The following is a 14,795-nucleotide window of genomic DNA, read 5'->3' on the forward strand; positions in this document are numbered from 1 at the left end:
CTTCAGAGAACTAGCAACTCTCAACGATCTACAAGGAGAATTTCCCTCACACTTCCACATCTGCAGAGAGATCTCCATGTCTTCAGGGGGGTTGGGATCATCACCCTCGAAGAACAGAGCAAAATATGTCCCCACAACAACTGTGGACAATGGGACTCCACAATCCTGTTGATGCTCCAGACCTGGCAGAGGTGCTAATTACATGTTGTTGTTTTTTAAATAGGTAGGTGATGCTTAAAATGACTAAAATGCAATATATTCACAGCATATAACTAACAGCACTTTGAACATGGTGACTTATAAATAATATATTTGAGAGATAGTTGAAAAGTTTTGGCTTGCATTTCTTTGGCCACGTTGGGGGAAAACAAAAGAGCCGATACTTCATGCATCAGCATAGCATCAGCTCTGTTCACAGGGAGGTCCAATCAGAATCTGCTGGCCCCAATTTCCTCATCTCTTCAAGACAGTGCAGTTGCTGCTTCCACCTTCCAGAATATTCACTCCTGCCCTCGCAAACACGAGATATGCTGAGTCTCGAGCTGATTCAAGTCCCCCACTTTCACAAATTGGCAAATCCCAGTACCCCTCAGCCTGGTGGCCCTCAGATTCGTCCCATGCCTCAGCCATGGCAGCAAACCCTAGCCCCTGTCCCAGCCCCCACTGCCCAGGCTCCCACTTCTACTGCCCAATCCACTCTGCCATCATTCCCCCTGTACCTGCCCATGCTGCACCATCTCTTTCTACCCACCATGTACCTGTAACTCTAGGCATGGTCCAATCCCCTCGGCACTCTGCATCTATCCATGTTCCAAGCCCCTGATCAATCTTCATCCATGCCTGGCCAAGCACAGCCCACCTCCACTAGCAGCTTACCACCAATGCCAACGCAAACCATGGCACTCAGTGGCACCAGTTGCTGAACAAGCTGACAATTAGCAACAACGATTTATCAAAGCTTCATTTCCAGGTGGTTTGTGGCTCCAGGCGAATCATAATATCCAGCACACACAGTGAGTCCACCCTTCATGCAGCATGAACACTAGCATCTGGGTCATTAAAGGGACGTTCAGTTATTTAGATGTGGGTTCATATGAGACACTGATGCCCAGTCAGTGCAGACGCCTAGGAAGGTGCTGCTGTGGAATCAACACCAGCACAAACACATCTCTAACCACCAACAAGCTGCACTTTTAACATTTTGCCGCCATGCATTCCTGCCAGACAGACATTTTCTTTAGGGACGACTGTTACATCTGAGAAAGGGTCCAAAGAAGACGCTGCACAAGGTTGTAGCATTCACACACACATTTTACTTTGGTGCGACAACCACACCCAACAGGTTCAACCAATTTGTGACAGAGCTCCCAGCCAGGCACAATGCAACAACCAACTGATGTCAACTCCTAATATGTTAATTTTGTGAGAACATCAGTGTGTTTTTCTCAGCTTCTAAAATTTTGATTTGAGGGGGTGTTACCCCCTCAATCAGAAATCAGAAGTATCAGAAATCTCCGAATCCAATCACATAATTTTGTTTGATCTTCATGCAACTTGTAAATTTTATTTTTCAGATCTTTCCAATCGGTGTCTTTGAACGTCTCACCGTTGCCATATGAACGGGACTCCGTCGTCTATCTACAACGGAAGATTGTTCACCCATCACTGTTGGAGTGGCGTCGGAAGTCTGAACTATCACATCACAATGGACAAAAACCAAAACCAAACGGAAATCAAAATCAAAATAATCCGAGGAACCAACTTCAGTCCGGTAAGATAGTTGAACTTTTTAGAAACGAACAAAATGCTCATTTTATTGACGAAAACAAGGACGAACGTAAATGAGCCTGGATTCTGTACCTTATTTGCCATTTAATAAAAGGCAGACGTATCACATATCAGAAACCGACTACCAGCAGCTTTTGTCGTCATGGCGTTTAGAACTCTGTGTAGCTTTAGCACGCTAGCTGTCCGTTTGCTTTCACCTGTGGCTTTGGAGGCGATTCACATTCATCTGTGTGGTGATGAGCGTCAGTCAGTAAATTTGCCCAGACTGTATTCACTTATTTTTGATTTTAATTAAAAAAAAAAAATTCTGTTCTAAATTTTGTGAATAATTTGTGGATTTCCAACTTCTCCATGTTGTTTTAAAGTGTTTATGTCCTGTGATGCTAACTTTGTTTGCAAGTGTTACATAAACAGTGACAAATTAAAGGAAAGGTCTCAATAAATGTGTATAGAAAGATGTCATGTAGATGCTGCTGGGTTCAATGGTTTCATGAGTAGAATAATGATATGAATAATGTGCCATGGTCTTTGAAGGCACCCTGAATAAACAGAGAGGTTTTGGACAGCACTTTTCTCCACCATCATCAACTCCAGTAGAGTTCTAGACACTGACTGCATTGAGTCCAGTACCAAGGCCCCTGGAAGCTGTTCTGGTGGCTCATGGTGGCCTCATGTCTTTCTAAATCTTTTAATGATTTTTTAATGCCAGCCCTGAGTTGGAGGCGATTGGTTTTCAGGTTGTCCGTCAGTCCCTTTCTTGTTAGTGCTGCTCACCTGAGGGGATTCCTTCACATCTACAACAAGCATCCACTCAAGAATGAAGTGATAAGATTTTGGTGGAAAAAAGTCAAGGTCACGGTGACAGACACAAAGCCTGGAGGCAAACCGCTGCAGTGCTGTGTTCCTGGTTTCCTCCAATTTGTTAGGTGTCTGTGTGTAGTCAAGTTGTTTCCATAGTGAGGTGTATGAACACCTGATTAGTTCCTCCTCTTCTAGCAGAAGAAAAAGCCAGACAGCCTACAAAGTTTTCTTCAGGTGGAGAGAGATGGAACGGTGCTGGGCCGGTCAGACAAGACGCTGGTGGATCCCTGGAGCTGTGTGCCAACTACAACTTCACCTGCATCTTGCACTGCCAGAATGACATGCTGGCTCTGACAGAACTCAGCCACAAACCAGTGACAGGTAACACAGTGACCTGAGCTGAGAACGCTGTCCTGTAGTTTGATGTCTGAGGTTTCTCAACATGCGGCTTTACTTGGTCTCCTCCATACAGTTGATTGTCTGTTGTGGCTCAGTAGTCAAACGTAGCCTTTAGTGCTGTTATGCTCACATGATAGCAAGAGAAAATGTTACCTGAGTTAAAGTGATGGAACAGAGCTCACGTCAGTGTTTTAGTTGCCATGAATTCTCTTTTTATTCCTGGCAGGACAGGAACAATTCCAGTGAATCAGGACAGTGAACAGGACAGTTTCAATCAGGATGGCCGTGTCTTTGGTGAAATAAGAACTGATCTCAGTTCGCCATGTTTAAGATGAATGGTTTTGTTGTGGTCAGTGATGGTGAAGCAAGTGCTGATGGAGAAGATGAAAGCTGAGCCAAAGACGGTGGTGCTGGGCCAAGCTGTGGTGGACCTGCTGCCCCTGATGCGAGGTGCAGTCAGTGCTCGTCAAAACAGAGACTTACCAGATGATGGTCACTAATATGGCCCCCACCCCCCTCCCTCAACCCCACCCCCACCAGAAAACAAAGATTGACACTTTACTGTGTACTATTTTGAGCATTACAGTACCTTCATGACAACTCCTTTTTTATTTACGTCTTTTGTAAAAGCAGAGATTTTGTGTGTGTGTGCAAATGTGTGTGTGTGTGTGTGAGTGTGTGAAACAGCAACAGTGTTTTTTTAGAATTTCATCTCAGTGCAGAAGTACATTGTCTGTATTATTTTTTTGTCTAACATGTCCACAACCACCAAATCAACAATGTACAAGGAGAGCTTTTTTAAAATGGCTTTGACTGAGCTTCTCTCAGAGAGCCATGCTGCCTCTACTTAGGCTAACCGGGGCGCACTAGCATTCATCTTATTAAGCTAACTAGCAGTTATCTATGGATGCTCTTGTGTAGCTCTGGGTACAGTCGCTAATTAGCACATTTCCAAAAAGCCAGCGTTTCTGTTGAAGTTGGACCAAAAAAAAGCTTTGTTAGTAGAGCAGGGTTTGTATCAAAGGACAAAGATACAGAATCTCCAGGACAACAGGGTGTAGATGTTTAAGTGTCATTAGCAGGTGAAGTATGGAGGCCTGAATGTGTTGGCAGTGCAAACAAAGAAGCTGCTCAGGTGTTTGTAGTCTCAGAGGCACACCAAGATAAAACGAATGCAGCTTCCTCCTGTCATGAGGATTGTTAGAAGCTGGTGCTGAGTCTGTTTTATGTTTGTACACCCATTTCTTTGAGTCTTCGAGACGACTTTTATCAAAACTGAATGGAAAATAAATGTGAAAAACAATTAGATTTTTTAAACAGCAACAAATTAGCAACACAAACATCAGAAAGAGTTCGAGTGACTCCCCCAATCAGGTGTGGAACTGAAGAATGGAAAATACAGGTCCAAAAAAGGTTTTTGTAAGGTGTATAAACATATGTCAGTGTGTGACTGTCATTTCAGGCTGCGTCGGAAGATGAATGAGAGCCGACTGTGGCCACTTGAGGTCAAGAGGTCATTGGCTCCTGTGAGGAAGGCTGCAAAAGCCACCAAGCTGGTGAGACAGACACATGACAAATGCTTTTGTGTGTGTGTGAGTGTGTGTTTGTGTGTGTGTGTGTGTGTATGCGTGTGTATGAAGCACTTCAACTGTGTGGATGAGTGTGTATCAGCAGGCCTCAAGTGAAACCATACGATCATTTGGATCTTTCTCTTCTGATAACTTTCAGTCTGATCAAGCCACAGCCACCTACCTGCAGGCTTGTCAACAGTCTCCATCCTGTCTGACCTGGCTGGGCCTGGGCATCACCTGTTACTGGGTAACCACCCCTCCTGCACCATGACGATGGAAATGATTACTATAGTTCCCAGGGAGATGATGGATTTTTGTCGGCAAACCTTGTGTGTGCGTGTGTTTGTGTGTGTGCGTGTGTGTTTGTGTGTGTGTGTGTTTGTGTGTGTGTGCATAGTTGGGGGAGCTGTGTGTAGCTGAGGAAGCTTTGATGGAGGCCAACCACTTGAACAACCAGAATGCAGAAGTCTGTGCTCACTTGTCTCTCCTCTGCCTCAGGGTGAGTGATGATGAGCTTCCAGACCAGTAGAGCAGGTCCACAACATTCCATCCATCCGTCCATCTTCTTCCGCTTATTCCTTTCTATTGAGGGTCATGGGGGGTGGAGCCTATCCCAGCGTCAACAGGCGAGAGGCGGGGTTCTCCCTGGTCAGGTCACCAGTCCATCGCAGGGCCAACATAGAGAGACAAACAACCATTCACACTCTCAGTCACAGGAGAGAACAGGAGAACATGGAGACTCCACACAGAAAGATCCTGTGATGGAGCCAGGACTGGAACCTGGAGCTTTCTTGCTGTGAGGCCACAGTGCTGACCACTACACCACCGTGCAGCCTCCACAACATTCCATTACAATAAATACAAAAATAGAAACAAAATGTTACAAAACCGGCGACCTGTCCAGGGTGAACCCCGTCTCTCGCCCGTTGACACTGGGATAGGCTCCGCCCCCCGCGACCCTTGATAGGAATAAGAAGAAGACGATGGATGGATGGATGGAAAATGTTACAAATAAAGTCAGTTTTGCAGCAAATATGGAGAAAGAGCTTCAGGTCTTCACTCCCCTGTGGCTGCCCAGAGTCAAACAAACATGGCAGGTACTCACATGTCTGACATCCACTACGTCCTCTCCAGTTCTGAGAATGACCAGCGTTCCTGAACACAAACACAACATCAAACATGTCCACAATTCTAGAAGGACATTGATGTCAAATGATGGACACAAGTGATCCAGAAAATAAGGATTAGTCCTGCAGTCGTCACTCCCACCTGTTTGTTTTGCATGTCACAGCTGATATAGCATGAGATATTAAAGACATATAGAATGACTGAAAAAAACCAAGCCCACTCGTGCCCCTCGTCACTAAGAGGAACCACACGGGAGTCGTGAGGCTCTGCTCAACACTGCCTGATTTACTTTGGGTCTGGCTGGTCTTGTTGGAGGGACAATCTGTGCTGTCTGGTTGTCTTCTAGTTATTAAATGTAGTTCTCTGGCTCCAGTGGTGGAGGTCAAGTGTGACTAAACGGTGGCTGTCTTGGTCCTGTATGGTCAGTGGTCTTCAGTGGACCCTGACCTGAGACAGAATCTGTCCACAGTCACCAGCCGTTTGATTACAGGGACTTTTGTGTTTTTGGATGAAATCCAGCTTCAGTGGAACTCTCAGATCAGAGGCCAGCAGCAGCGGTCCAGTGTCAGTGGTCCCAGAGCAGAGAGAAGCTCATGATGACACTGTTTGCTCTTTTATGTTTCAGTCTGACAGACAGGAAGAAGCAGACCTGTTCTTCAGACGCACCAAAAGTGTGAGTTGGCCTGACGTCATGACTGCATCAGACTCTGCACGCTCAGGGACCATTTTATCCTTCATTGATGATTAGAGTGTCTCTGTTCTTGAGGCATCAAATTATTTTGAGAAGCTAAAGGTTTGGTTCAGGAACAGCTCTGCATTCAAGAAATGTTGAAGGTGCAGTCTGACTTGGAGCTGTTCTGATCCAGATTGCTGGCCTTACCTGGCCCTTCATCTCCAACGTCCCTGACCACAAACTCGTCAGCCACACAAACACAACTGACATCTGGACAACATGAGTTCTGATGAGCCCCATTGTTGAAGTGTCATAGTTGTTCATCTGCTCCTGTGTGAAGGGAACATTTGATGTGTTTTTTTGGTTTACAGTTCAACCTGCAGAACAGTTCACTTGTGGAGGAGGTGAGAGAGCTGCAGGATCAGGTTCGCCGCCGTCACCTCAGGGCTCGGCTCAGAACCAGGGCTCAGAACAGCAGGGCCTTGAATAAAAAACAACTGAAAAAGATCAATGGTGTGTTTCCTCTGGGGTCCAAACTAAAACCCTCAATCATTAAGTTCCAACTTTGAGGTGATAAAAGGTCTCTCCAGAATTTGTCACCATCCTCTCCAGAAGGGAGGAGGATTTTACCGTGGATTTGATGGGTCCTTATTTCCTGTATTCATGTTTGATTTGATAGGATTTGTAACGTGCTGAGACATGGAAAGTATCTTCTGTCTAACAATATTTCTAACATCAAGTACATCAATGTATGAATGAATTTGTAGTAATTGATACTTCCCTCTACATCTCCAGTACCATAAAACTAGGATGTACTTATCAAATGTACTTGTTGTGCCTGTGGTACTACACATATATTGGACTCATGCTTCTGTGTGGTAGTGACATCACTGTGTGCTCTGGGCGAAGATGTCCCGCAGCCACGGTGAGTCCTCGTTGAGGCGAGGGTCCCCCAGATACTCTGAGGTCCTTTTGTAGAGGTAGAAGTACAACACAGAAGCTGTCAACAAATATTTCAGGAGGTTTGCAGATTTCAAAAACATCAAAGTGCAGGAAAGTCAGCGATGTGGCTCATTTAAAGCTGCAGGAACGATGTTGATGGTATTAATCGGTGCTGAGCTCTGAGCCTTTTAAAGTATTTTTGGACAGTCGCCATCACGACCTGTACACTAAGTTGATGAGTATTTTGTTAACCTTTCCACTGAGGTGGAACCATCCTGGGCAGAAGGAGAGGCCAAAACTCTCACTCTCTCTCTCTCTCTCTCTCTGGCATATGGCAGGAATTTGGAATTTTTACTTTCCAAATTCCAGACACGGTGCATTGGCACCAGATGAAGATCGCAGGCCTCCCCTGCAATGACTACAATCCTAGAGGTCCCAGGTGACAGGAATCCTGTACAAACAGGGTTGAAGTTGGGATTCAGCACTTTTGGTTTGAAAGACTCGTCGTCGTTGGAATCGTCCCGCGCTCCTGGGTGAGTTTAAGCTGACGTCTGTTAAACACAACCTGCAGATGGATGTTGTTTTTGACCCAAAACACTTACAATACTTCAAATTTGTCCCTTAAGAGGAACTTTACTCTTAAAGTGGACAGGCAGACAAAGATCAGGGGAAGGTTCAACATTATTTTCACTCATCCTACAAGGACAACAAAAAGGAATGATTTCTATGCCAGCAAACAACCACTAGGGGGCAATCCAGCAGTGAGTGAGTGACCTGCATGTGTTACTTTCTGAATCTGGAGGCTCTTATTATTAGAAGTTATTCATCAGGACCCAGGACCTCTACCACTTTGCAATATGCTGCAATCCATTCATTCCGGACTACAAACTGGACCACTGGCCAAGTGAATCTGTTGCCCACCTCCAAGGACGGTTAGAATATTGTTATCTTATTTACAGATTCAGAACTGGTAACCCTACTGACTGTACACAAGATATTATACGGTATTACTGCCATCAGTAACTTCTCTGTTGTGGGACCAGTCAAGGGTAATAGTGTTGGTAATTGTTTGGTTGGTCGCACAAGAGTGAGAGAGAGAGCATAAACCATAATAACAACTTCAATAACTGTAATTAACAGAAGTAAAACATGGATGTAATAAGAAAATAGAAAAAGCGCATTTTGCCTTCTCAGTGGCGGCCTGTCACAGTGTAGGCCTGTCACAGTGACCTTTGACCTTTGACCATCACAATGTTTGTACAAGATTCAAGAAATTCCCTCAGGGTATTCAGGAGATATTGCTGTCATATGAGAAGAGAGTGACTCTTATGAATTTACATTTATGAATAGTTTTGCTATGTATAAAACTGTACAAAACTGAATGCTTTTAAACACCAGGGTTTTTTTTGTTTTTGTTTTTACAAGTTCGCTCCTTGGCCAGCAGCATCTCATACTTATATAACTCCTCTTGTCTGAGCTTTATGTAACATCTACTGGTAAAATCTGGTAGGAAAAAAAAAGTGCTGCAGTATCAAATGGGCCACTCAGGGCTCTGAATCGTACTAATTTAGTCAAAACTAAGCACATCCAATGATAGAAACCACAGAACTTAATAAAAAAATATACGTAGTAGAAACAAGGATACAGCAATTGATCTATTTCTATTTTGCTCCATGCAGGGTCATGGGCGTGCTGTCGTTGGGACAGGAAGCAGGGTAAACCTTGAACAGGTCCCCTGTCCATCATAGCCATGACCTCATGAAATACTTTTAAAAATTTTCAGAAATATCACAGCACGAGTCTCAAATCCAAGAGAATTCTCGAGTAACTGGTACTCGAGTCAAAGGTTCGGCCCTTTTAAAGAAGGTATGTGGTATTTGAGGTAAAAGGAGTCACTTTTTCACCTCACTCATGGTTTGCATTTGTTTCACATCTGTCTTTCACCCTCTGGAGTAACGCCAGACCTACAGTCAAATTTTTGAAACTAGAATAACTGTGTTGAGATGCCAGCACAGCAGCAAAGAGAGCATGCGCACATGCACACACACACACACACACACACACACACACACACACACACACACACACACACACACACACACACTACTCTGCCCTCAATAAGAATGACAAAGCATGCCACTTTTTGAGGCTCATCCCCAACGGATTCACTGCCCTCTGAGCTGAGAGTGACAGCATACCAGAGCTCCATACAGATCTCAGCATTTAGGGGTGTTCATTGGTCCTCGATGAGAAATATTTATAAATTTGATTTAGAAGTTCTCATTTTAAGTGTAAAAAAAAAACCTATACAAAAGCAGTGACCACCCTTATGTGTCTGAAGTGTGTCTGCATGCATTTTAGACAGACAAGAGACTCAAAGAATCCGACAGAGGAACTGAACTTGTTAAAGATGAAAAGAAACAACTTCCAGATACAAAACAAAACCACACTTGTACACCTGCAGTCAGAGACACCTTTAGAAGGGTCAAGCAGGGAAGTGTTAGACATCCACAGGAGCTGTGAGTGACCGGAACCAGTTGCATCTTTACAACCACACACACAGCAGCGCGTAGTCACACAACTACCAAAACGCTCTCCAACAACATCTCTGTGCGTGACTCCCCGAGTGGCTCAGCACACTGGTGGCTCATTATTTCACAGCTGGTTGGTATGAAAACATCCTACTGACACTCACTTACAGGAAGAAAGATTACCCTGTAATTGTTAACACAAGCTCTACAAAGAAATTGTGTGTGTGTGTGTGTGTGAGTGCGTGTGTGATGGTAATGCATTTCATTCAGAAAAGACTTTTCATCCTTGTGCACCGCAGGCAAAGACATGATGCAGAAAATTGGATGGTCAGGCAGTGAGGTTGTTCTTATCTCTCAGTTGATCACAGCACACAGACTGTGCTGTTGCTGTTAACGCGAGGGAGACTCCTGCTGTCCTCATCGTGTGTGTTTTTAGTTGGAAACAAAAAAACAGTGCAATGCTGAGAATAATGAGGTTGATTGCGCTGTAGGATGATGTGGCTTCCAGGACCTGCAAACAAAACAAAAAAAAAAAACCCTCCTTTTTTGGTGCCTGATCTGTCTGTTACACTCTTGATTCAATCATCTTTTACTTTATCGTACAAAATCCTCCCAAATCCTAATTTTCCGATGTGTCAATTAGATCGTAAAGACATTATTTATCAATGTATACACACCTGCAGTGTGAACTGAACACTCACAAAATGTGCTCATACCAAGGGCACAAAACTCGATCAAAGTTAAGTTGATCCTTTTCCGATTACTAATTTACATTTAGCACAATGAAGGATATCTCTTCACAAAATAACTCGCGTTGTTTCTGACCTGTTCTGTTGACCAAACCAGATGAAGGTGAACACTGTGTTGTTGGGGTTTTTTTTTTTCGGCCATGCGTTCTATTTTTAAACACTCCTTTTTCCTCCTGTGGGTTCTACTTTGATCATCATCCCTGTCAGCGCAGATGGCAACTCTGCATTTTAAAACCCTCTTTCCCCTTTCCTGTCCAGTCCTCACGTCCCCCCACTCGTCTCCGTTCCTGCTCCCTCAACTCTTACTATAATGAGAGGTGGATTTCACTTGGCAAGATAAAGGAGGGAGCGAAGAGAGTACAGGAAGTAAAGAAGAGAGAAAAAAAAGACAGTTGTGACCCATATTTGAGGTGAATATAATAGGGAGCAGATCAACTTGAGGGGGTGAAGACTAGAGCTCGGTATTCAGCGTCGCTAGTTTAATAGCACCAACTGAGTTATCTCAATAATACGGAGTATCTGAAGATGCCTCGGCATTCAATACCCGAGTTTTATGAGATTGTGCTAAAAACCAGCAAGTTGATTTTAATCAAACTTAATGGAGGGGTGCAGCATGGGCCAAGGAGGAATCCATCACATTTTTGGATCAGATCCATTCATTATTACTGGAATAAGTCCTGCGTGAAGGGAGACAGAGAGAAGGGTAATAGCTAGAAAACACGGACAAATGTGATGACTGGAAAGTCGTGTCTCATCATCGCTCAGGCTTAACATCAGAGGATCTCTCCCAAAGCAATATGACACATCAAAAAAGACAAATTAAGGGCATTACAACGGGACAAAAAAGAATAAATCAGTACGTGAGTGTTAATAAGACGTGCTATGTAAAGTGACAACCAGAAATTTCCACTGAAATTACACGTTTGTACAGTCAGAATAGACAAGTCCTTCTGAGGAGTTTCAGCACTGTTCGATTCACAATACTATTGCAAGATCTCTAGAAAATGTTAAGATCTAATGCTGCAGTTGCTCATTTTAAAACCTGTGTATCTCTGCGTTTGTCTTTGCTTTGTTTGAGTGTAATTATTGACAATGTTATCATTCACGATAACCTGTATTTTTTGCCTCAGACCGACAACGTGGACGTTGCCTCAAAAAATGAGTCCTTGTGGCCTGTTAATGTGACGACTGCTACACTTTCACCTTCCCAGTCATGGAGGAGAGGGAGTGCATTTGCAGATATTCCATATTCCGGCTTCATTTCGGGAAAATTTTTTGGAAATTGCTTCTATTTGGAAAACTGACAGGATTTACAGCTGTTTGCTACACACGGTGTTTTCTGTTTTCACTTCCCAGTAACGTGTCACGCAACTACAGGCTCTTTTAGTTCTCAGCATAGCCCAAGTGCATTCACGTGTATACGCGCACATGCACATACGACACACATACATGCACCGGTCCCATTGGGTAGCCTCTGCTCTATCCAGTTATGTAACAAGGATTAGGGTCCACTATTTTGTGGCCCCAGCCGTCACAACCGTGCAAGCTATTTTTAACTCTGGACCCCAACATAATATCAACAGATGCTTACCCTAATAATGGCTACATGAGCATTAGCATTGCTGCTCATGTGAACATTGATATTCACTGCAGGGGCCTCACATAGCAACACACACTGCCATTGTCACCTCATGGATCCATCTGAAGCTGCAACTCAAAGCTTCGGTACTCGGCGCCGTGTTACACCGGGAGATCTGGAGCTATTTTAAGCCCATCAATGATTGTGTTTGGACTTCTTAGTGTTGAATAAATCAGTATCGTCTTACTGAATTTAATTTCCAACATAGCTGCATAAGTAATAGATAATTGTCTACATTATTATAATTATGATGTCTACCAATAATAATCATTGAAATCAAAATACTGATGATAACAACAATAGTGGATAATGATGAGGATCGTGGGAGTAAAACCCCAAGCCTCTGGGAGTGCGGCGTTCTGGTGAGGTATCGAGGTACGATGAGCTCCAGATACAACGCTGCCTGAAACTTCAACTCGTGAGGTTGCATCTTTCATCATGGGAAGTTGCGTGCACATGCTTATTCATGCACGTTGGAGTCAGAACCTTTTGCAAGGCTGATGACATAAATGGATGAGAACTTGCTGACCTTTAAGAAATTGTGATTTTTTTTTTTTGTATCTCAACTTTATGAGAAGGAATAAGAACCAACAAATAAAAAAAAAATCTGAAAAATGATTGAGCCCAGTCATTTTGAAATGTAGGTTATGGTTTACTTTGGCTTGTATTTATGCAATTGTGTATTTGACTTTCTGCCTGCCCTTTGTGATGTCGGTTGATTGAATATCAACAGTCCACTTGAAAGGCAGTTTGCGGTGGATGAATGGGTCATTTTCATTTCTGCCTGTTTTCTACTGCCATAATGTTATGTGACATGACACCAAAATTCCTGGGTTAGGTTTAGGAGAAGTTCATGGTTTGAGTTAAAATACACTGACAATGTGAAGCGTGCAGTTGAAAGGTTCTGTGGTCTGCTTTCTGAAAGACTTTCTGGCAAATCCACAGGGGCAAACATCTCCCATGTGCCACAACCTGAACTCTGAAATGTCCTCTGAAGTCTGACGTGAGCAGAACATGATGAAGCTTCACTGGAGAACACCGTCTGCGCCGATATGATGTCATATAAGGAATGTCTCCTGACTTTACTTTCCAACATTTACTGTGTCACTCCAAGAGAGACATAAGCTACATTGTGGTTAAAGAAAAAAAGGTTTTGCCATGGTTGAAATATTCTGTCATTTAATTCACATACCCATGGAGGTTACATGTTTGACACAGATTGGAGAATTTTGAATTCATTAGAATATACAAAAAGCTTTTCCCAGGATTTGACTTGATCTGACTTCTTAAGAGACAATGCAAAAACATCAGACTGAACTAACTCTGAAAGCATTTTGACCAAACAAAGCATGTCAAACAGTTTTTTGGGACCCCACAATTGTAGTTAATCAGGGCTACACACACTCACAACCACACACTCACCCACCCACGTACACAAACACACGCGCGCGCGCACACACGGTTTGTTTGAAATAGTTGCTGTCACATTCCACAAGCTAATTCTTGTGGGTTTCAGGTCATTACAGCTGGAGGACCACAAAGCGCTAATTCTGTGACAGCAGCTACGCACGCACACACACACACACACACATAGTTTAGTTTCTTCTCACGTCAGACTGTCACAGGGAGGATGTTTCTCTTGCACATGGGCAACTCTACTGTACTTTCTGTTCACACACACACACACACACACACACACACACACACACACACACACACACACACACACACAGTGAGAGGGCAGTTCTGCTTCATGGGTGTCTAATTGCAGCCTTCTGTCCCACCAGGACATCATGTCCCGACAACCCTGGGTCATTTCTCCACAGGTATCTGAGGGGGCACCATGTCAGGACCAATCACCAGTGTGAGATCACCTCTGCTGCTTATTAATTATAAATGGGCCATATGTACTGTATACAGTGCATGTATTAGTACACACGTACCCTGTAGCATTTACACAGACTGCACACACACACACACACACACACACAGACACACACACGAGTGTAGATTTCTACTCAAAACACAGGCATACAAAGGCACGTACAGAAGCAATCAAGGTTTTTAGTGATGGAAAATTCTGCGGAGACCTTCCGTGGTAACTGAAACGGTCGTGTTATCATGGTAATGTTAGAAAAGGTCAGAAGGGATCAAAGCTGTTTTCCAGATCAGAGCGAGGTGAATGTTTTCCTCTGGTCCCTCTTCTTCCATCAGCTCATGTTTTTGAAAGTATAGGCTTCAGTAAATATGCACCAAACACATGAAATAACAAATAAGAACAGAAGGTCATTCATAAAGTAAATAAAACCGCCGGAGAGCTCGTGTGGTACAGCGTCTATCTCTCTTTAATGGGAGGGTAACAGTCTGATCCCATGGCTCCACAGAGACCATGTTGAGGTGTACTTGCACAGCAGCCTCCGCCATCATGTGCGTGATCTACAAATGAGTTTCCAGCTCAACAACAAGAATGTCCAAGTCAATTTTTCCAGTTGATTTTAAACAGAAATATGTATGTGTTTCTGCACTGATGAACTTTTGAATGGTTGATGAATGTGCACAAATACAGCTGCACAC

General features: G+C 43.7%; 1 protein-coding gene across 1 annotated transcript; it reads left to right on the forward strand.

The window, feature by feature from the left end:
- The first annotated feature begins 1,643 nt into the window (after positions 1-1,643).
- Positions 1,644-8,771, forward strand: LOC147269554 (uncharacterized). Its single transcript, XM_086195127.1, has 8 exons — positions 1,644-1,771; positions 2,785-2,970; positions 4,432-4,544; positions 4,717-4,806; positions 4,957-5,058; positions 6,313-6,360; positions 6,732-6,873; positions 7,641-8,771. The coding sequence occupies exons 2-8, from the start codon at positions 2,931-2,933 to the stop codon at positions 7,718-7,720; spliced, it is 615 nt and encodes a 204-aa protein (XP_086051253.1). The 5' UTR covers positions 1,644-1,771; positions 2,785-2,930; the 3' UTR covers positions 7,721-8,771.
- Positions 8,772-14,795: the final 6,024 nt, after the last annotated feature.

Source organism: Aulostomus chinensis, chromosome 2 (assembly GCF_037954235.1).
Source record: "Aulostomus chinensis isolate RoL2024-O1b breed Wild chromosome 2, RoL_Achi_v1.0, whole genome shotgun sequence".
NCBI classification, from domain to species: domain Eukaryota; kingdom Metazoa; phylum Chordata; class Actinopteri; order Syngnathiformes; family Aulostomidae; genus Aulostomus; species Aulostomus chinensis.